This window comes from Nothobranchius furzeri, chromosome 15 (assembly GCF_043380555.1).
Source record: "Nothobranchius furzeri strain GRZ-AD chromosome 15, NfurGRZ-RIMD1, whole genome shotgun sequence".
Lineage (NCBI taxonomy): Eukaryota > Metazoa > Chordata > Actinopteri > Cyprinodontiformes > Nothobranchiidae > Nothobranchius > Nothobranchius furzeri.
The window spans coordinates 28175659-28199144 of NC_091755.1; the positions used below are offsets into that span (position 1 = coordinate 28175659).

At 40.5% G+C, this 23486-nt stretch overlaps 1 protein-coding gene across 1 annotated transcript in view; it reads right to left on the reverse strand.

Moving 5' to 3' along the window:
• Nucleotides 1-1769: 1769 nt before the first annotated feature.
• The window catches only part of LOC107372708 (E3 ubiquitin-protein ligase MIB2-like), a 58042-nt gene continuing 36325 nt past the window's right edge, over nucleotides 1770-23486 (reverse strand). The window contains exons 10-11 of the mRNA XM_070544641.1: nucleotides 22937-23070; nucleotides 1770-2213 (exon numbers count right to left, since the gene is read on the reverse strand). Coding sequence (XP_070400742.1) covers nucleotides 1998-2213; nucleotides 22937-23070 — 350 coding nt within the window. The 3' untranslated portion in view covers nucleotides 1770-1997. The remainder of the gene's footprint in view (nucleotides 2214-22936; nucleotides 23071-23486) is intronic.

Sequence of the window (23486 nt, forward strand, 5' to 3'; positions counted from 1 at the left end):
GGGATTTCATTTTTTCTGTCAAAGAGCGGAGGCCGTCTAAGGCCTTAGTTAAGCTACCGTCCGAGGCCGTATTGTTGGGGATGAAAACACAGCAATCCTGCATCAAATGAAGGAAACATTCTGGAGGGATCGGAGGTGGTACAATACGGAGAGTAGGACGAGCTGAGAGGCAAACAAGACAATCCTGATCAGAAGCATTAGCTGCTTGTTCAGCCAAGAGTAACCAATTATCTGTGCTAGCGGAAATGCCGGTAACCGTCTGAAATGTCTCATCAACAGAAAGGTTTTTAGTCTCAATAGTTATCGCAGGAGAGGGTTTATTTACTTTAGCAATGTCAGTTAACACAGGAGAGGAGGGAGATTTACTTATCCCAACAATATTAAAGACGGTGGAGGTAGGTGAAGTAATATTACGGACACAGAGGTGCACTGTCCAGTAGTAGCTCCCACTAATCCAAGGAGCAAGTACAAATAGGGTACATCCAAGGGAGTTTATTGGACTAATTATGAAAGTCAAAGGGCCTGTTTTAGATCCGCCTTGTTTTATCAATTTGATTCTGGTACGCCAAGTTGTAGCTACTCCTTTGGAGTAGGATGACCAATCATCGCCTGTTTCAGCAACAAGACTGCTCCACTTCCATTGAGAGTAAGATCCCCACGTTAAGTACCAAACATGTTCTTTCAGATCAGATGGCGTGTAACGACCATGTGCAGGGTTCGAGGGCAAAACATCGTAGGGGAGTGTAACCGTGGTGGCTGTGGATAATGGGATACACAGTGTGATTGCTTGGGTTAAATAGAGAAAATCAGAGTTACAAGGAGGTGAGGGGGATGGAAGAGGTAGGGATCGCTTGTGCCGGTCAATAGGTGGTGGAGGATGGGCCGTTGGTGTTAGCGGGGTAGGCTTAGGGGATGAGGGTGGCAAGGGTGGTAAGGGGAGATCATTGCAGAGAAACAAAATAGCCAATGGGATGCATAGCAGGATAACAGTGAAAAATAGGATCAGGAGACGCTGCCTGCACGTGAGGATGGGAGGGAATGGCCAGGACATAATTAGGCTTATTCAGGTGTTAATTTAAGAAATTGTATGGGTTATAGCTGCTGTAATCAGTACCAGAGAACGCACTATATGCTAAAATTGCTATTGTTACCAAATCTTCCAGGTCAGTGAAATCGCAAAAGTATCTGTCGTTCCACAACCCCAACCTGCTGTCCCTGTATGCCAACCGGTTTAGTTTACTTGGATACCAGACTATTGGAAAGGATTCTCGTTGAATTATGTTACCCTCAGAATCTTCTTCCGGCCAGGACAAATGAGTGATCAGAATGTACATTAAGTTTGTATAAATGCAATGAGCGCAAACATATATCTAATACTAAACAGGTAAATGAGTAATAATATAAAATGAGTAGAGGGTATAAAATATAACCCTTGTAAAATAAATGAGGGTGTGAAATAGAACCCAGATAAAATAAATGGAGGGTGTTAAATATAACCCTTGTAGAATGTTCATAGGGTGGTTACTTCTTCCCCCTGTTGAGGTCCCTCCACTGGCTCCAGGCAGCTGCAGGGGGTGATGATGTCACGATTCTCGTCCTGCAGGATGTGGTGGCAGCTTGGCATGCTACTGTAGTCAGCTACTTCTCTTCCTGGTTTTTTGGATCCTTTCTCTGGTTAGTCAGATGTCAGCTGCTTCTCTTCCAGGTTAGGCTCCTCCCGTCCAGCCGGACAGCGTGTGACGTCCTCTCCGTGATCCTGTATGGCTCAGTCCACCTCGGTTCCGTCCACTTCCTTTTGGTGACTTTTAGCAGGACCCAGACGCCTGGCACCGAAGGCGAAGCATCTTCGTGTGTGTAGTTTTGGTCCAATGAAGGCTTTCTCGGCTTGTGCAGTCCTTGATCTCGGCAGATAGTTGGTAGGAAGATTCACACTCCGGCCGGACCAGAAGTTCCCCGGACCGATCGCCTAGGGATTAGAGGTTATGCACAAAAATGTCCTAGCTCTTACTGACCCTAGCCTCTGATACCTTCAATATCAGACACATACAATTACAAACAGCAAGCGCAATTAAAGGTATAGTGACATCACGACATGGACACACACAGACACACAAACACATACACATGCACATACACAGAGAGAGAGGGAGAGAGTAAGAATGTGTGTGGGAGAAAGAAATGAGTGGGATCCACTTTGCCACCAGCATCTCCACCTGTGTCACAGAGAAAAAATTGCAAAGAAATTAAAACATAAAGCAAACAACAATAATTCAATGAGTATAAATGATCAAACTAAAATATACAACCATGCATGGGTTTTATAACAGTTCCGGCAACACTGGAGAGGAAGCCTTGTATAATGAATTCTTAAGATGTCCTTCATCAATTAGAGGTTATAACCAAATTGTTTCAGGATCCTGAATTTGAATTTGAATTGGTTAATTTACTCAGAATAGTCCAATGTCTTTGTTGATGTTTCTCAAGGCTCGGCCATGCCCATATAGATAAATAAGCAAACAAACAAGACAAACACAGTCAAACACACGGTCCATACACGTCTCTGTGCCCTCACACACCAAGCAAATGTCAGACTGAAGCGAAAGTGTGAAATACTTAACCTAACGCTAAATCAGTGGAAAGAAAAAATAAGACCTAAAGCGTGTAATCAAATTAATCCAACAAAACTTCCCATAACTGCTGTTCTAAACTCACGTTGCGATGTGATCTCTCCAATTAGAAATTAGGACAATCACTTTACTATCAATTCAACCAAAAAGTTTCAGGTTGTCCCTTACCTAAACTACTTGTCTTTCTTACCTTCTTTATTTTATTTTTTTTTTAAGAACCTCACTTAGCACAAGAAATCCTAAGAATTAATTCACTACTTAAGGTTAATTTGTAAATAACGAAACTGCAGTTACAGGTTTGTTTGTGCATAGTATTGGTAATCAGCAGTTTTTTTTTTTTATCTCCACATCTAGAAGTGTGTTTCTGTGCTACTTCTCCATCTATAACACAAGTTAGTATCATCCTTAAAGCATCTGAAATTAAGCTGCATTGCTAAATCAATAACGTGATTTGTGCTAAGAAATACTCCCCTATCCTCTTCCTTTTTCCAGTGGCACTGAATGACAGATTTTAGATCAATTTAACGTTTTATGACTATTACGTTTCATTTAATTAATTTTGCTTTTTCTCTCTTATTTTTATCTATTTATTTATTTATGTTATTTATTTATTTATCATGCCATCCTGCGATGATAATCCTAAAGACTTGTTAGCCAATTTGTCGTCAAAAAGGCCAATTAAAAATATTATGTTAAAGATTTCACAAGATAAAAAATGTGAACATAATTTTTATCGAATGAGGGGTACCATTTATTCAATATCTTGTAACATTATTTTCTACCTCACTATTGTCTCGGATGAGATGTTCCATGAATCATTTAGTCAGCTGAATGCCAAATTATTTATTTAATGTTTATTTTTATGCAATGAATGGAATGGGATGGAACGTTACTATAAACTGTCCGGAAATTTGCGCATGTTTGCTCGAAGGAGAGAACTGTTGAAGCCTAAAGCGTTCTCCTAGACTTATAAATAGACACCGTTTCCTTAACTAATGAAGATAAGTGATGACGCCGATGAATGACTTTTTGAAAAGAAAATAAGGCTTTACTGCATGTCCGCTGCAGCTGAGAATCCTAAGACAATAAAGATTATATTGACGTCCAATGATGAGTTGGGCTGAAATCCAGGTTACTAATCCTATTATTTATTTATTTATTGTTATTATTATTATCTTTTTTTTTTTTTAGGCTAACTTTCTCAGTTAACTATGTTCTACAGTAGTTTAGTAAATTTTCCACAGTTCTGACATTTCATCAATTCAACTGGTTGTTGCCAAAAAGCCTTGTTCATTACCTGACTGCAGCAAGCACTCTTTTACTGGGTGTAACCATAGGAAACAGTCTCTTTTGAGCCTCTCTTTGTAAGTCCAGGATGACCACCGTCATTGATTGAAGTTCACATGTTAGCACACATGCTCCCCCTTTTGTACTTTGTTTCATCAGCAGCAGGGCAAATAAGTTTTCTGCCTCTTTGTCCATCTTGTAGTGCTCCCCGTCTTTATGTTATGAGTCACAGTTTTTGGTGAGGGCTTCCAGGTTCTCTTTGTATAGAAGTCAGACCCAAACATTCTTTGCAGCTGGTTGTGACAGGCCCACCCAGTAAAGTTCATGCCCCCACAATGCACAGCAAACGTTTTCCTTAAATATGTTGATTGAGTTGAAATGACAGAACTTTCTCTTTTACAAATCAAAATCAACGAAGGTTTCTAATATTTAGTCGACTTTATTGACTCAAAGGTAAATCTAGACTACTTCCTATGCACAATTTTTCTGAATCGTCAAATCGGTTCTACACAGGTTTTAAACTTTAGGCACAATCTATCCCAAATGCAAGATCCCTCCTTTCATTTTTTATTTATCTATTTTATTTTGGGAAAATAACTACCAGTTTTTAACTCAAAACAGCCTAGTACAGTTTCTAGCCAGGTTACAGGAAATAATACTTAGTTTATCTGTTTTTTCATTATTCAGCGTCCCAAAATCCAGCCATTAACGTTAATGGTTCTTAAAGTTGAGGCAAGACAATTATTGGATTTTGTTTTATAGCAAGATTTAACAAATATTTTATTTCCTGACTGATTATTTGTTAATTTTATGGTTTTCATAAAGATGATCCTGAGAGGTTCAGAGCTGCTTTTCGCAGCACCCTGTGCTATTTTTAGACTGCGGGACTCCTGTGTGTAAAAGTGGGTGGAGTCAGGTCCCCAGGCTGAAACTCCAGTCATTCTCACTAGATCTGTCCGAGAGGAAGGATCTCCTGAATACCCTAACCAGAAGCCTTAAGGTACGTCCAAAACACCGAAAAATATCCTTTCTAAAGTCACAAATTGCTTAAAACTGCATGTTACACAGAAAAACTGTGAGAGCGAGGGAGTCCAGCTGACTCCACGGCCCATAATCAGACAAAATACTTCCTTTATAACCACAACCATACAACTTTTGTATTTTAAAGGATTTTCTTGTCCTCACACTAACGATAAATTCTTTTTCTATTGTTTCCACAGTCTCTCGAACTAAATAACCGTCTAGTAAAAACATGGACCGCACCCTGTTTCTCAAGCAGCTGCTCCCTCTATTAAAAACTGAGTCATTCAGAAGCTCCAGCGAAAGCAGCATTTACTTCTCATGCAAGACGACACACATCCACTCATTCACATGGCACAGACGACATTCTTTGTTTGTCACAGTCTTTTTTTTTAAGTAAGTCAGTTCGTCACTTATTTATTCTCTCTCTCTCTATATATATATAATATTTTAAGCACAGAATTTATTTAACACTGCACTGGTTATTTTCAGAATTTATTGCTTACTACGCTTTTAAGCAGGACTTATGTAACATTAGAGCAAATCCAATTGCAATTTTTTGAGAGCGCTCTGAGAAATAGTTTATATATTTATTTTCTGCAGATCTGTTTCGATTTTACTGTTTAGCAGCTATCTGACTTTATGTATATGTATATCCATATGTTTCTAAAATAAAAGCTGTCATTTACAACCTTACTTGCGTTTCTTATTTATCTTTTTTATTTATTTTCTGGTACCGCATCAGGCCTTCACACACACACCCAGCGCTGTACACACACACACACACGGAGCTCCCAAAACTCTGCTCTGCATTCTGCACTCTCCTAGTGCTGCACTTTCAATCCAGAGCCGTAAGCAGCCTCTTGCTGCGCCTCACACACACAGGCTGAACTCAGCTTACACACACAGGAAGCTTGTCTACAGCTGTGCCTTTTTTTTTTTTCTCTCGATTCTGCAGCCTTCACTTCCCAAATCTTTCTCCAGTTACCTCTACTGTTAACATCTACCCCTTTTTTCTTCATCGCCTCTTCCGCTGACTTTCTCAATAAAACCTTATTTCTCGTGGCTTCAACTGGGCTGCTTGTCATATTTAAACATTGCTCATTTTATGCAAAAACAGCCAAAAGCACGCAGAAATAGCCAAAAGCACTGCTCTCTTCACACAGAAGCAGTCAAAACATTTATCATCTTATGCAAAAACAGTTACCTCAGAACATTTTTCTCATCTCATGCATAAGGCCCTTGACCTTAAAAATCCAGGGAGCTCTCTTTAGCCTCCCCTTCCCTTAACACAAAACCAGGTCCTTGACCTTAAAATCCAGGGAGCTCTCTTTAGCCTCCCAGGCCCTTTCAGCCCGTACCAGGTCCTCGACCTGTACTCTTTAAATTTAGGGAGCTCTCTTTAGCCTCCCAGGGCCTTAACCCAAAAACCAGGTCCCTGACCTGTAGAATTTTAGGCTTCCCACACCTATGGACTCCAACCAAGCTTTATATAACCTCGTTATATTTTCTATTCACTCGTCAGTAAATAGTGTGGTCAGCCACGACCTGGAAAATGGAATTTAGGACCTTGTCCTGGGCCTCCAACCCTTCTTTAAATGGAATTTAGAGCTTATTAATGCTCTGGGCCTCCAACCCCTATGGAATTTAGAGCTTATTAATGCTCTGGGCCTCCAACCCCTATTTCTGTACTATTTCCTTTTCTCATTTACTCATTAAACCATTAGAAAATCCTCATTTCATTTCACCATTAAACCATTACAGAAAAATCTCTTATTCTTTCTGCACTTGTCTCCACTTTCTTCTCCAACTATTATTTTAGGACCACAGCTACTATGATTCTGGACACAAAGACTTTGGATAAATCCAATGAGCAGATTTTAGAAAATAAGGTTCTGCTCACCTTGTTTTCCACCGCGGTGTTCTGTGCCAAGATCGTTCACTGGGTCGGTTGGTCAAATTGTCCTCCAAAAACTCCTTTTTCTTCAAAAAGAAAAAATCCTGTTCGTGACGCCAAATTTGTTGGTCTCTCTTCCTTTAGACCAAGCACGGGTACGGAGTAGATGGAGTTAAACACCTTTTAAGTTGACAGAACGAGGAGACAAATGATCAGAAGTCCATTCACTGTTTCGCCGCTCATGAGGGGGAGAGCCTCTGCAGCAAGTCCCGCGACCTGCTCTTGCCAGATGCTTCGGACAGACTCTCGCCGTTCTGCTGAAAACGGCTGATTTTTATTGAAGATTACAGGAATGTTACATACATAGTTTGCCATACACACACGTAATTCTGCCATCATCTGCACCTGCAGACGCACGTCAGCTAATAGCCTTGTTAATGAAAGACCAATTCATCCCAAGGACATGCAACCTTGAGATGATCAGGACACATCCTGCAACATCCTTTGCTAACAAAGACAGTTGTTCTTGAATTGAGGAACTGAAGGAAGGAACGCTTTCACTCCCTTATGCAGCTGTTCAGCTTGAGCAGAAAAGGCACAGAGAGGTCTTTGATATTATAACAAGATTCCATGAAAAGGCATATAATAATGTATTTATGATAATATATAAGGGGCAAAAGTGAGAGATACATATTTAATCATATAAAAGAGCTTATAATAATATATGAAAGAGCTTATATGAGAGATATATATTTTCACCTTGAAATGTAGTAATATTATCAACAATGTGTCAACATTATTATTTTTTCTGTCCACCTGTAAAAGACAGAAACGCTGTTTCAGTCAGACCTGATGATTACTTAAAAGTGTGGCTGCCGTATCAGTCTGTCCTCGTGGCTCGTGAGTCCAGCTGAAACATCAGTGCTCTTTCTGTCCAAAACTCCATTCTTCTTAAGTTCATCCACTTTCAGTATTTACTATTGTGACTGTGTGTGTGTGTGTGTGTGTGTGTGTGTGTGTGTGCTGTCGCAACATCCCGATTGATGATGTGCCCTGGCTACTAGGCCAAGGAAATGTTCCTTTGGCTGACTGGTTAGAGCGTATGACTCTTACCCGGGAAACTGGGGATCGAATCCCGCCCGAGTCCTCGTTTATCCACCTGGCCACACTATTGTTTTTTTTTTTTTTTTTTTTTTTTAACGACTGTTATACTTGTCTTACAGGAGCTTCTGAAGATGTTCTGTCTTGCTTCTCCATCATCACTCTCCAGCTCCTCAGACCAGCCACTCCAGAACCTTCCCAGATCCAGGATCAGAGCACTTTAATTAAAGTTTGAAACATGTCTGCTTGTTGTTCTCCTATAGAAGCCTTAAACTAGAATTTGCTAATGAGCTTTCTTGGCTAAAATATGCTCTTAAATGTTTTTATTTACATAATCAAGAAACACGTTTTTCATTGCTGCTTCACCAAGACACGACTCTGAGAATGTCCTCAAGATCCTGAAACGCTGGTTAAAACAAATTACTTTTAACCTCTTATAAAACAAACGTGTCTGTTGATGATTATGCCCACTACAATACTGAAGCACCTGCATACTTGCTACCGATTTGCTAACTTTCTGTAATATTTGATATTTAAGTTGAAAACATGAACTGCTGTAACACAAATTTCAAATGTTCTAGTTGAGCACTTGTTTCTAATCAACTAATCATTATTTCTGTGATTAGTCAGCTTTTTCCTTTTCAATAAACACATGGAAAAATTACAATTATCTTACTGAAAAATGGTTTAACAGTGTTGCACATGTATAATAATCTGCACTGGTTTTCACAGTTACGGCATTCTTCAAACTATAATAATAAAATAAAGTGAAAAGATATTTACAATTGATTACTTCAAGTTCCTACTATTTACATTTTATGCATCAATACTGTAAATGGCTGTTTACTAAGGCATACAGAGTCAGTGCCTGTACTTTTATTGGATTGGCTTAGTGTCTGGCTGCAGAAGCAGAACAGATCGACTGAAGCAACTGTCTCTTTAGGTTTTGAGCACTACAATTTATGAAAAATATTTACAAATTTATAATTAGATATAGATTTAGGAAGACATCGAATGAATGCAACATATCAGCTGGAGTTGTTCCTTCTGTAAGAATCTCTGGATGTTAAAAAGGTTTCTCGTGTTTGCACCTTATGACACAAAGCAGATCAGACTGTCAGGTCTTTGAAGTGATGCTTTTGGGCCTGGTCCCTGGTGGTTTCCAGACATTATTTAGTTTACAGATCTTTAGCTGCACATGGAATGTTCTCATACGGGTTCTTGCCTAGTAAGCAGGGGGTTGCCTCCTGTAAAAATGGAGATGATCAGCCTCATTTTGTCTTTCAGCACACTCCGTAAAGTCCTAAATTTAAAAAATGTGGTTTGTGGGAGAGGCTCATCTACTTTCTAAGGCTAACACTTTTAAACTCCTCTTAAGCACACACTCAACTTGTTAATAACTAAAAGGATTGTTCAATACCTGCTCAAATAAACAAGGCAATTCTACAGACTCGTGGATTTGTAAGTAGCATTAATGAAGAATACAGGATCATATAGAACAGAAATATGTAGATTTACAAGCAAACTACCTGTACAGGCACTGACTCTGTATGCCTTAGTAAACAGCCATTTACAGTATCGATGCATAAAATGTAAATAGTAGGAACTTGAAGTAATCAATTGTAAATATCTTTTCACTTGAAGAATGCCATAACTGTGAAAACCAGTGCAGATTATTATACATGTGCAACACTGTTAAACTATTTTTCAGTAAGATAATTGTAATTTTTCCATGTGTTTATTGAAAAGGAAAAAGCTGACTAATCACAGAAATAATGATTAGTTGATTAGAAACAAGTGCTCAACTAGAACATTTGGAATTTGTGTTACAGCAGTTCATGTTTTCAACTTAAATATCAAATATTACAGAAAGTTAGCAAATCGGTAGCAAGTATGCAGGTGCTTCAGTATTGTAGTGGGCATAATCATCAACAGACACGTTTGTTTTATAAGAGGTTAAAAGTAATTTGTTTTAACCAGCGTTTCAGGATCATGAGGACATTTTCAGTCATGTCTTGGTGAAGCAGCAATGAAAAACGTGTTTCTTGATTATGTAAATAAAAACATTTAAGAGCATATTTTAGCCAAGAAAGCTCATTAGCAAATTCTAGTTTAAGGCTTCTATAGGAGAACAACAAGCAGACATGTTTCAAACTTTAATTAAAGTGCTCTGATCCTGGATCTGGGAAGGTTCTGGAGTGGCTGGTCTGAGGAGCTGGAGAGTGATGATGGAGAAGCAAGACAGAACATCTTCAGAAGCTCCTGTAAGACAAGTATAACAGTCGTTAAAAAAAAAAAAAAAAAAAAACAATAGTGTGGCCAGGTGGATAAACGAGGACTCGGACGGGATTCGATCCCCAGACTACCGGGTGAGAGTCATACGCTCTAACCAGTCAGCCAAAGGAACACTTCCTTGGCTAAGTAGCCAGGGCACATCATCAATCGGGATGTTGCGACAGCTGGCACACACACACACACACACACACACACACACACACACACACACACACACACACACACACACTGTCACAATAGTAAATACTGAAAGTGGATTAACTTAAGAAGAATGGAGTTTTGGACAGAAAGAGCACTGATGTTTCAGCTGGACTCACGAGCCACGAGGACAGACTGATACGGCAGCCACACTTTTAAGTAATCATCAGGTCTGACTGAAACAGCGTTTCTGCCTTTTACAGGTGGACAGAAAAAATAATAATGTTGACACATTGTTGATAATATTACTACATTTCAAGGCTTTTTCAATACAGTGAAATTAGTTGAAACAGAGCCGAGTTGTATTAGAAAACAGCAATCCGCACAGCCCGACAGCCCGGCGAATCTGGGATGAATTAGTGCTGCCTCAACCTCCTCGTCTTTCATTGGGTCACTGGAGTTTAAATTAAGTGGATGCGAAACCCATGGGGAGGGCTCTGCATAAATGAGAGTAAAGTTGAATTTTAAACGCGTTAAAACTGTCACAAAGTGGCGTTAAAAGCGGCGTTTTATGTCACAGGACGGCGAAAAAAGCGGCGTTCAATGTCCGTACCAAACGCCGTATTTTACGCCACCCACACAGAGAACGCGTCTGGGATTAGGGTGACGTAAAAAACGGCGTTCAATGTCCGGAAAAAACGGCGTATTTTACGGGCGTTCTACGGGACCGTTCAGAACGGCGTAAATTACGGCGTTCTGGCAGAGTTTTCGCCGTATTTTACGACGTCTTGGCACGTCAAACGGCGTTTTTTTCGCCATTTCTTAACTAGACGGGTTGGGAAAGTGGCGTATTGTGACGGTTTTGGCTTGGCAAGTCTCTCTCTCTCTCTCTCTCTCTCTCTCTCTCTCTCTCTCTCTCTCTCTCTCTCTCTCTCTCTCAAGCCAAAACCGTCACAATACGCCACTTTCCCAACCCGTCTAGTTAAGAAATGGCGAAAAAAACGCCGTTTGATGTGCCAAGACGTCGTAAAATACGGCGAAAACTCTGCCGGAATATGGCAAGCCAAAACCGTCACAATACGCCACTTTCCCAACCCGTCTAGTTAAGAAATGGCGAAAAAAACGCCGTTTGATGTGCCAAGACGTCGTAAAATACGGCGAAAACTCTGCCGGAACGCCGTAATTTACGCCGTTCTGAACGGTCCCGTAGAACGCCCGTAAAATACGCCGTTTTTTCCGGACATTGAACGCCGTTTTTTACGTCACCCTAATCCCAGACGCGTTCTCTGTGTGGGTGGCGTAAAATACGGCGTTTGGTACGGACATTGAACGCCGCTTTTTTCGCCGTTCTGTGACATAAAACGCCGCTTTTAACGCCACTTTGTGACAGTTTTAACGCGTTTAAAATTCAACTTTACTCTCATTTATGCAGAGCCCTCCCCATGGGTTTCTCATCCACTTAATTTAAACTCCAGTGACCCAATGAAAGACGAGGAGGTTGAGGCAGCACTAATTCATCCCAGATTCGCCGGGCTGTCGGGCTGTGCGGATTGCTGTTTTCAAATACAACTCGGCTCTGTTTCAACTAATTTCACTGTATTGAAAAAGCCTTGAAATGTAGTAATATTATCAACAATGTGTCAACATTATTATTTTTTCTGTCCACCTGTAAAAGGCAGAAACGCTGTTTCAGTCAGACCTGATGATTACTTAAAAGTGTGGCTGCCGTATCAGTCTGTCCTCGTGGCTCGTGAGTCCAGCTGAAACATCAGTGCTCTTTCTGTCCAAAACTCCATTCTTCTTAAGTTAATCCACTTTCAGTATTTACTATTGTGACAGTGTGTGTGTGTGTGTGTGTGCTGTCGCAACGTCCCGATTGATCATGCGCCCTGGCTATTTGGTCAAGGGAATGTTCCTTTGGCTGACTGGTTAGAGCGTATGACTCCCACCCGGGAGTCGGGGATCGAATCCCGCCTGAGCTATCGTTTATCCACCTGGCCACACTATTGTTTTTTTTTTTTCGTTTTTTTTAAACGACTGTTATACTTGTCTTACAGGAGCTTCTGAAGATGTTCGGTCTTGCTTCTCCATCATCACTCTCCAGCTCCTCAGACCAGCCACTCCAGAACCTTCCCAGATCCAGGATCAGAGCACTTTAATTAAAGTTTGAAACATGTCTGCTTGTTGATCTCCTATAGAAGCCTTAAACTAGAATTTGCTAATGAGCTTTCTTGGCTAAAATATGCTCTTAAATGTTTTTATTTACATAATCAAGAAACACGTTTTTCATTGCTGCTTCACCAAGACATGACTCTGAGAATGTCCTCATGATCCTGAAACGCTGGTTAAAACAAATTACTTTTAACCTCTTATAAAACAAACGTGTCTGTTGATGATTATGCCACTATACTGAAGCACCTGCATACTTGCTACCGATTTGCTAACTTTCTGTAATATTTGATATTTAAGTTAAAAACATGAAATGCTGTAACACAAATTCCAAATGTTCTAGTTGAGCACTTGTTTCTACTCAACTAATCATTATTTCTGTGATTAGTCAGCTTTTTCCTTTTCAATAAACACATGGAAAAATTACAATTATCTTACTGAAAAATGGTTTAACAGTGTTGCACATGTATAATAATCTGCACTGGTTTTCACAGTTACGGCATTCTTCAAACTATAATAATAAAATAAAGTGAAACGATATTTACAATTGATTACTTCCTACTATTTACATTTTATGCATCGATACTGTAAATGGCTGTTTACTAAGGCATACAAAGTCAGTGGAATGTTCTCATACGGGTTCTTGCCTAGTAAGCAGGGGGTTGCCTCCTGTAAAAATGGAGATGATTAGCCTCATTGTTGTCTTTCAGCACACTCCGTAAAGTCCTAAATTTAAAAAAATGTGGTTTGTGGGAGAGGCTCATCTACTTTCTAAGGCTAACACTTTTAAACTCCTCTTAAGCACACACTCAACTTGTTAATAACTAAAAGGATTGTTCAATACCTGCTCAAATAAACAAGGCAATTCTACAGACTCGTGGATTTGTAAGTAGCATTAATGAAGAATACAGGATCATATAGAACAGAAATATGTAGATTTACAAGCAAACTACCTGTGTACAGGCACTGACTTTGTATGCCTTAGTAAACAGCCATTTACAGTATCGATGCATAAAATGTAAATAGTAGCAACTTGAAGTAATCAATTGTAAATATCTTTTCACTTTATTTTATTATTATAGTTTGAAGAATGCCGTAACTGTGAAAACCAGTGCAGATTATTATACATGTGCAACACTGTTAAACCATTTTTCAGTAAGATAATTGTAATTTTTCCATGTGTTTATTGAAAAGGAAAAAGCTGACTAATCACAGAAATAATGATTAGTTGACTAGAAACAAGTGCTCAACTAGAACATTTGGAATTTGTGTTACAGCATTTCATGTTTTCAACTTAAATATCAAATATTACAGAAAGTTAGCAAATCGGTAGCAAGTATGCAGGTGCTTCAGTATAGTGGCATAATCATCAACAGACACGTTTGTTTTATAAGAGGTTAAAAGTAATTTGTTTTAACCAGCGTTTCAGGATCATGAGGACATTCTCAGAGTCATGTCTTGGTGAAGCAGCAATGAAAAACGTGTTTCTTGATTATGTAAATAAAAACATTTAAGAGCATATTTTAGCCAAGAAAGCTCATTAGCAAATTCTAGTTTAAGGCTTCTATAGGAGAACAACAAGCAGACATGTTTCAAACTTTAATTAAAGTGCTCTGATCCTGGATCTGGGAAGGTTCTGGAGTGGCTGGTCTGAGGAGCTGGAGAGTGATGATGGAGAAGCAAGACAGAACATCTTCAGAAGCTCCTGTAAGACAAGTATAACAGTCGTTTAAAAAAAACGAAAAAAAAAAAACAATAGTGTGGCCAGGTGGATAAACGAGGGCTCGGGCGGGATTCGATCTCCAGACTCCCGGGTGAGAGTCATACGCTCTAACCAGTCAGCCAAAGGAAGATCCCCTTGACCAAGTAGCCAGGGCGCATGATCAATCGGGACGTTGCGACAGCACACACACACACACACACACACACACACACACACACACACACACACACACACACACACACTGTCACAATAGTAAATACTGAAAGTGGATTAACTTAAGAAGAATGGAGTTTTGGACAGAAAGAGCACTGATGTTTCAGCTGGACTCACGAGCCACGAGGACAGACTGATACGGCAGCCACACTTTTAAGTAATCATCAGGTCTGACTGAAACAGCGTTTCTGCCTTTTACAGGTGGACAGAAAAAATAATAATGTTGACACATTGTTGATAATATTACTACATTTCAAAGCTTTTTCAATACAGTGAAATTAGTTGAAACAGAGCCGAGTTGTATTAGAAAACAGCAATCCGCACAGCCCGACAGCCCGGCGAATCTGGGATGAATTAGTGCTGCCTCAACCTCCTCGTCTTTCATTGGGTCACTGGAGTTTAAATTAAGTGGATGAGAAACCCATGGGGAGGGCTCTGCATAAATGAGAGTAAAGTTGAATTTTAAACGCGTTAAAACTGTCACAAAGTGGCGTTAAAAGCGGCGTTTTATGTCACAGAACGGCGAAAAAAGCGGCGTTCAATGTCCGTACCAAACGCCGTATTTTACGCCACCCACACAGAGAACGCGTCTGGGATTAGGGTGACGTAAAAAACGGCGTTCAATGTCCGGAAAAAACGGCGTATTTTACGGGCGTTCTACGGGACCGTTCAGAACGGCGTAAATTACGGCGTTCCGGTATGGCAAGCCAAAACCGTCACAATACGCCACTTTCCCAACCCGTCTAGTTAAGAAATGGCGAAAAAAACGCCGTTTGATGTGCCAAGACGTCGTAAAATACGGCGAAAACTCTGCCAGAACGCCGTAATTTACGCCGTTCTGAACGGTCCCGTAGAACGCCCGTAAAATACGCCGTTTTTTCCGGACATTGAACGCCGTTTTTTACGTCACCCTAATCCCAGACGCGTTCTCTGTGTGGGTGGCGTAAAATACGGCGTTTGGTACGGACATTGAACGCCGCTTTTTTCGCCGTTCTGTGACATAAAACGCCGCTTTTAACGCCACTTTGTGACAGTTTTAACGCGTTTAAAATTCAACTTTACTCTCATTTATGCAGAGCCCTCCCCATGGGTTTCTCATCCACTTAATTTAAACTCCAGTGACCCAATGAAAGACGAGGAGGTTGAGGCAGCACTAATTCATCCCAGATTCGCCGGGCTGTCGGGCTGTGCGGATTGCTGTTTTCTAATACAACTCGGCTCTGTTTCAACTAATTTCACTGTATTGAAAAAGCCTTGAAATGTAGTAATATTATCAACAATGTGTCAACATTATTATTTTTTCTGTCCACCTGTAAAAGGCAGAAACGCTGTTTCAGTCAGACCTGATGATTACTTAAAAGTGTGGCTGCCGTATCAGTCTGTCCTCGTGGCTCGTGAGTCCAGCTGAAACATCAGTGCTCTTTCTGTCCAAAACTCCATTCTTCTTAAGTTAATCCACTTTCAGTATTTACTATTGTGACAGTGTGTGCTGTCGCAACGTCCCGATTGATCATGCGCCCTGGCTACTTGGTCAAGGGAATGGTCCTTTGGCTGACTGGTTAGAGCGTATGACTCTCACCCGGGAGTCTGGGGATCTAATCCCGCCCGAGCCCTCGTTTATCCACCTGGCCACACTATTGTTTTTTTTTTTTTCGTTTTTTTTTTAACGACTGTTATACTTGTCTTACAGGAGCTTCTGAAGATGTTCTGTCTTGCTTCTCCATCATCACTCTCCAGCTCCTCAGACCAGCCACTCCAGAACCTTCCCAGATCCAGGATCAGAGCACTTTAATTAAAGTTTGAAACATGTCTGCTTGTTGTTCTCCTATAGAAGCCTTAAACTAGAATTTGCTAATGAGCTTTCTTGGCTAAAATATGCTCTTAAATGTTTTTATTTACATAATCAAGAAACACGTTTTTCATTGCTGCTTCACCAAGACATGACTGAAAATGTCCTCATGATCCTGAAACGCTGGTTAAAACAAATTACTTTTAACCTCTTATAAAACAAACGTGCCTGTTGATGATTATGCCACTATACTGAAGCACCTGCATACTTGCTACCGATTTGCTAACTTTCTGTAATATTTGATATTTAAGTTAAAAACATGAAATGCTGTAACACAAATTCCAAATGTTCTAGTTGAGCACTTGTTTCTACTCAACTAATCATTATTTCTGTGATTAGTCAGCTTTTTCCTTTTCAATAAACACATGGAAAAATTACAATTATCTTACTGAAAAATGGTTTAACAGTGTTGCACATGTATAATAATCTGCACTGGTTTTCACAGTTACGGCATTCTTCAAACTATAATAATAAAATAAAGTGAAACGATATTTACAATTGATTACTTCCTACTATTTACATTTTATGCATCGATACTGTAAATGGCTGTTTACTAAGGCATACAAAGTCAGTGGAATGTTCTCATACGGGTTCTTGCCTAGTAAGCAGGGGGTTGCCTCCTGTAAAAATGGAGATGATTAGCCTCATTGTTGTCTTTCAGCACACTCCGTAAAGTCCTAAATTTAAAAAAATGTGGTTTGTGGGAGAGGCTCATCTACTTTCTAAGGCTAACACTTTTAAACTCCTCTTAAGCACACACTCAACTTGTTAATAACTAAAAGGATTGTTCAATACCTGCTCAAATAAACAAGGCAATTCTACAGACTCGTGGATTTGTAAGTAGCATTAATGAAGAATACAGGATCATATAGAACAGAAATATGTAGATTTACAAGCAAACTACCTGTGTACAGGCACTGACTTTGTATGCCTTAGTAAACAGCCATTTACAGTATCGATGCATAAAATGTAAATAGTAGGAACTTGAAGTAATCAATTGTAAATATCTTTTCACTTTATTTTATTATTATAGTTTGAAGAATGCCGTAACTGTGAAAACCAGTGCAGATTATTATACATGTGCAACACTGTTAAACCATTTTTCATTAAGATAATTGTAATTTTTCCATGTGTTTATTGAAAAGGAAAAAGCTGACTAATCACAGAAATAATGATTAGTTGAGTAGAAACAAGTGCTCAACTAGAACATTTGGAATTTGTGTTACAGCATTTCATGTTTTCAACTTAAATATCAAATATTACAGAAAGTTAGCAAATCGTTAGCAAGTATGCAGGTGCTTCAGTATAGTGGCATAATCATCAACAGGCACGTTTGTTTTATAAGAGGTTAAAAGTAATTTGTTTTAACCAGCGTTTCAGGATCATGAGGACATTTTCAGTCATGTCTTGGTGAAGCAGCAATGAAAAACGTGTTTCTTGATTATGTAAATAAAAACATTTAAGAGCATATTTTAGCCAAGAAAGCTCATTAGCAAATTCTAGTTTAAGGCTTCTATAGGAGAACAACAAGCAGACATGTTTCAAACTTTAATTAAAGTGCTCTGATCCTTGATCTGGGAAGGTTCTGGAGTGGCTGGTCTGAGGAGCTGGAGAGTGATGATGGAGAAGCAAGACAGAACATCTTCAGAAGCTCCTGTAAGACAAGTATAACAGTCGTTAAAAAAAAACGAAAAAAAAAAACAATAGTGTGGCCAGGTGGATAAACGAGGGCTCTGGCGGGATTAGATCCCCAGACTCCCGGGTGAGAGTCATAAGCTCTAACCAGTCAGCCAAAGGAACATTCCCTTGACCAAGTAGCCAGGGCGCATGATCAATCGGGACGTTGCGACAGCACACACTGTCACAATAGTAAATACTGAAAGTGGATTAACTTAAGAAGAATGGAGTTTTGGACAGAAAGAGCACTGATGTTTCAGCTGGACTCACGAGCCACGAGGACAGACTGATACGGCAGCCACACTTTTAAGTAATCATCAGGTCTGACTGAAACAGCGTTTCTGCCTTTTACAGGTGGACAGAAAAAATAATAATGTTGACACATTGTTGATAATATTACTACATTTCAAGGCTTTTTCAATACAGTGAAATTAGTTGAAACAGAGCCGAGTTGTATTAGAAAACAGCAATCCGCACAGCCCGACAGCCCGGCGAATCTGGGATGAATTAGTGCTGCCTCAACCTCCTCGTCTTTCATTGGGTCACTGGAGTTTAAATTAAGTGGATGAGAAACCCATGGGGAGGGCTCTGCATAAATGAGAGTAAAGTTGAATTTTAAACGCGTTAAAACTGTCACAAAGTGGCGTTAAAAGCGGCGTTTTATGTCACAGAACGGCGAAAAAAGCGGCGTTCAATGTCCGTACCAAACGCCGTATTTTACGCCACCCACACAGAGAACGCGTCTGGGATTAGGGTGACGTAAAAAACGGCGTTCAATGTCCGGAAAAAACGGCGTATTTTACGGGCGTTCTACGGGACCGTTCAGAACGGCGTCAATTACGGCGTTCTGGCAGAGTTTTCGCCGTATTTTACGACGTCTTGGCACATCAAACGGCGTTTTTTTCGCCATTTCTTAACTAGACGGGTTGGGAAAGTGGCGTATTGTGACGGTTTTGGCTTGCCATACACACGCGCGCTGTGGACCCAATGCGCGTGCACGGGTTTTGACAGGGGTATGACGCGATAGTCTACTCCCGCCCGCACCTGCAGCGTGCATGTCTACTCCCGCCCACACCTGCAGCGTGCATGTCTACTCCCGCCCGCAACCGCAAAACTCGGAGAAATTATTACCTCACAATAAAAGAGATGTATTGAGTTTGCGTCCTCAACATGTCATTTTATAGGTTATCCGCTTTCACAGCAGTGCTGCGCTCCGTTTCAATCAGGCTGTACAGCAGGATTTCCCCTCGTAGCGATATTTTCTCTAACTCTGATTGCTTCATGCTATAGACCGTTGGAAAGCTGCTTTTATGTACTTTTAGGAACCGTTGGAATTATTTGAATCTGATCAACCATTCAAAAGTTATAAAACGGAGCATTTTGGATGACAAACTCGCACGTCTCTGAATCTGTGTTGTGATTCGTTGCGCTCAAGACAGGAAATCCCGGTGGATACTGTAATGTATTGTATATGCACGGAAAGCCCCATTTTAATCTTTTCAGCACTTTTGGAATTTTAATGATATCTTGAACTAGAGCAGGGATCGGCAACCCGCGGCTCTTCCATCCATCTGCCGATGTGCTTGTAAAATAATGAATGGGTATTTAAATAAAATGCTTTATATTTTACTGAATTAATTTTATATCTGTAAGTCAATTCTATGTGAAGATTGTCTGCGTAAACCTGAACAGTTCCAACCCAGTCTTACTGTGAGACCGCGTTGGGTCACGCTTGTGCGTAATCATATGCGCTCATGAGCTGAAGAGGATGTGAGATTCTGGGATTCTCCTCAGACGGCTCCTGGATGTGTCGCACATTGGAGACAGGAACAAGCACTATTCAGCCAAAGTTTCATAATCAGGGAACATTTTCTAAGTGACAAGTCTCTCTGAGAGACCGGGTTTGGAAAACACTCGCTTCAGTGGGAAGCTTCCCGCATGCGCTTCTGCGACGCTCGGATCCTGCACATCTTTTAACACATTGGTCAGGATTGACGCACTTTGTTTTCATTTAGTTGGTTAAAAAAAGTCGGGCTTGGGCTCGGGCCGGGCCAGAGAATCCTGAAAACCTTTTCGGGCCGGGTCGGGCTGGGGCTCCACCCCCTCGGGCCGGGCCGGACACGGGCTCAGATTTTAGGCCCGTGCAGGGCTCTAGCTCGTAGCTAGTTCGCCTGGGTGTCGTCACTCGAGCCCAGCCTTACAGCCACACCCTCAGCGCCTCCTCTCTTCCCTTTTATGGAGTTGTCTGGGCTGGACGGAACCTGTGACACGGTCAAAATGGCGGTGGTGGCCACCTCCCATTATAGACAACAAACGTGTTATTGAAGCCAATGGAATCCGTTTGTCCAGTATATGTACAGCCTATGGGATAGCCCTGCAAAAAATGCAGCTGGGGGATGGGCAGACACTCTCAGGAGCAGCTTACACTCAGTCTTTGAACCAACTTATCCCCAACTTTTGAACAATTTTAAGTTGATTTTTACAGGTTGGTTTTTTTTTTCAATTAGTTTGGCTCATTTCTCGAAACTGAGATGACATTCTCAAAATTCAAGGTGTATTTGGCAAAATCCTCTATATGGTTTAGCAAAGCACCATGGAACAGCAGCAAAATGCCATATCTCTATCAAAACAGTGAAAACTTCTCTTATGTTTTCATGTCTCATGTTTCTAGTCCTCTCACATTTGGCAAAATGACCTGGATAATGCGGCACAACATCATGTGACTTTTGTGTGAATTCATCTCTCCTGCCCCATGCTGATTCCTCTGGCAATGGCCACATTTACAAATGAAGGGATGCTAATTGGAGCTATCAGAGTCATCCGTGTGGACTAAGGATCTTTTGACCCTGCTTCAGGACTTCAGCGGGGATGTTGAAATTCTTGGGACTTCCACTGAAAAATCCCACATTAAACAGATATTGCACTGGAGAAATGAGGCTGAGAGCTGAAGAAACAGCAACTTACAAACCCGCTTAAATAACCGAGAGTCTGATCGCTGCTTTAGAACACGTAAACAAGTGGCTGTGTTGGCGACTTTCAAGCCTTTGAGTCGCCGAGCAGCTGAGTAAGGGAATAATGTTGATGCGCCCGCTGTTCCAAACGTAAGTCAAAGTTCCAGGATAAAAACTCCTTTATTTGTTATCAAAGCCTTAAAATCCATTGAAAACAGTGATAAATAAAAAACATTCTAAGCTTGAGCGGTCAGCAAAAAGTCGACTCCCCCCATCACCCACTCATTCTCCCATTCCCTCGCGCCTGAACAGGTGATAGCAATCACTATTACTATTACCGACACCACGTGACCCAAAGCTACGCCTATCCACAACAGGCTGAGTTCAACTTAATCTGCAAACCTGTTTGCTCTGCTGTTCACCTCTTCTGTTTGGTTTGTTGCTAAACCAAAACAAACATCTTTAATGGCCAGATTAGTGTTTTAAAACATTTATTCTATATATAAACAACCCCTTTAACATAAGATAGACGTTTTATGTTTATTTGACTAAATGTATTGCCTGCTGAGTTGTTGCAATGCTTCAACTTCCCTCAGGATAGAGGGCTGCATCGGGATTGGGTCCTGCAGGGTCCCGCGGGACCCAACTCAAATCTTGCGGGGGCGGGCGTTGTGAATTTTGCTGCGGGCGGGAACAGTCGGCTAAAAGAAACAGTGCGGGATCGGGATGAGTATGATGGAGTCGGCAACTGATGTTGAAAAGAAGCTGAAACAAGGCCTTTATGACACAAAAACCAAAGCAAGGCAAGTCAGACATTTGGAGGAGTTTCTTCGATTGTGTTAATATTTATCATTCAGGTCTCTCTTAGAAAAGCGACCTCGATCACTGCCTGATTAGCGAGGAGAATAGAATATGAAACGGCCTTGATTTCAGTAACCCTTAGCATCATACAGTAGCTCCTTTATATTTTTTTAAAGAATTTTATAGTTTAAGTAGTGAGGAGTTATTTGAAATCACATGCGCCAAGGTGTCACCGGTGATTCTGGTGACGCCTTGGCGTTAAAGGGTTAAAAACTAAATGAAAACAAAGTGTGTCAATCCTGACCAATGTGATAAAAGATGTGCATGATCCGATTAATTTGTTTTTCCCTCATTTACAGTAACGGAAAAACAGTTAAAAGCAGGGCGTGTGCTGTGTGGACCGGATAGTTCCCGTATTTGACAGTTTATTTTGACGGACTGTAACATTTAATAAAATACATCTACTTGGTGACAGACGTGTCTGATAACAGAGTAACTAGCTGAACCAAAAAGAACACAAAACGCATTTTAAATATTAGTTAAAAATCTTACAAACACACAAGATTACAGCGCTATTTTTGTGTTGATGTAGATAAAGAAAATAGTCATAGAGGCAAGAAAATTGAAAAATCAGAGAAAAATCTCCAAAATGTTGAGAATAATGTCAAAGAGTTAGCCAAAAGAAAGAAGTCAACTTTTCCAAAAATAAAGACACTTAAAGAACAAAATGAATATTTTCTAACATTTCATTCACACATTTTCAAGGACAGATTGAATAATCCTAAATTTGCACAAAAATGGTTTAAATTCTCATGGATTAAAGTTGTGATTTTACATGGAGGACATCTGGATCTTTTTTTATCTGTCAATGGTCAATTTAAATGATAAATGATTAAATACTTAAAAATAATAAGAGGAACTCGAGTTGAACTCTACAGAAATGGAACTCAGTTATTTTTTTATTCTATAAGCAAAAGAGGAGCTTTTGAGAGAACTGGGCTAGCACCACCCTGCTGGTCATTGCCTCACTTCAGTCTTCATTATGCTAATATAATAGGAGTAAATTAGTAATTTAATCAGACTGGTAATATGTCAAAGTGCTTAGTTTGTTCTAAACAAGTTTTGAGCCTCCCCCACCCCGTCTTGGAACGGACAGCAGACTGCAGCAAACAGGAGTGCTGCACTCACCTTGTCAGGATACTTCTGCAACAACTCCTGCACTTTGCTGACACTGCCATGCGCTGCTTCAGTGACCAGCCGGCTGGGGTTGTTCTGTTCCTTGAACTCAGACAGCAGCTTCTTCAGATATGGGATGATAATACCTGGACAGAGCGGGAGAGGAAACACAAAAAAGACACAAGAGTTAGCTTTTCGATTTCAACAGTAACTACAGACGGCTTTAGAGAGGGACGAAAACTCTTAAGTTATAGGATGATGACTTTTTCAGGACTGGAATGAACACATGAATGAGCCAAAATGTCCCTCCATGCAGTGGAACCTGACCACACACCGGTTTTGGTTCTCACCTTTCAATGGTGAGGTGAACACATACATAGACAGAGCCCAAGATGATTAAGAGCCTGCTGAGAACTTCTGACATGATGACAAACGTTTGCTGAGCTGCCAAAGCTTCTTGCTGTTAATAAGCTGCATCGCGGCATGCTACAGGAAAGAGTACTTGAAGAAACCAACACCGTGCTCACACATTTGGGGAAAAAACAGAAAGGCCATTGATGGA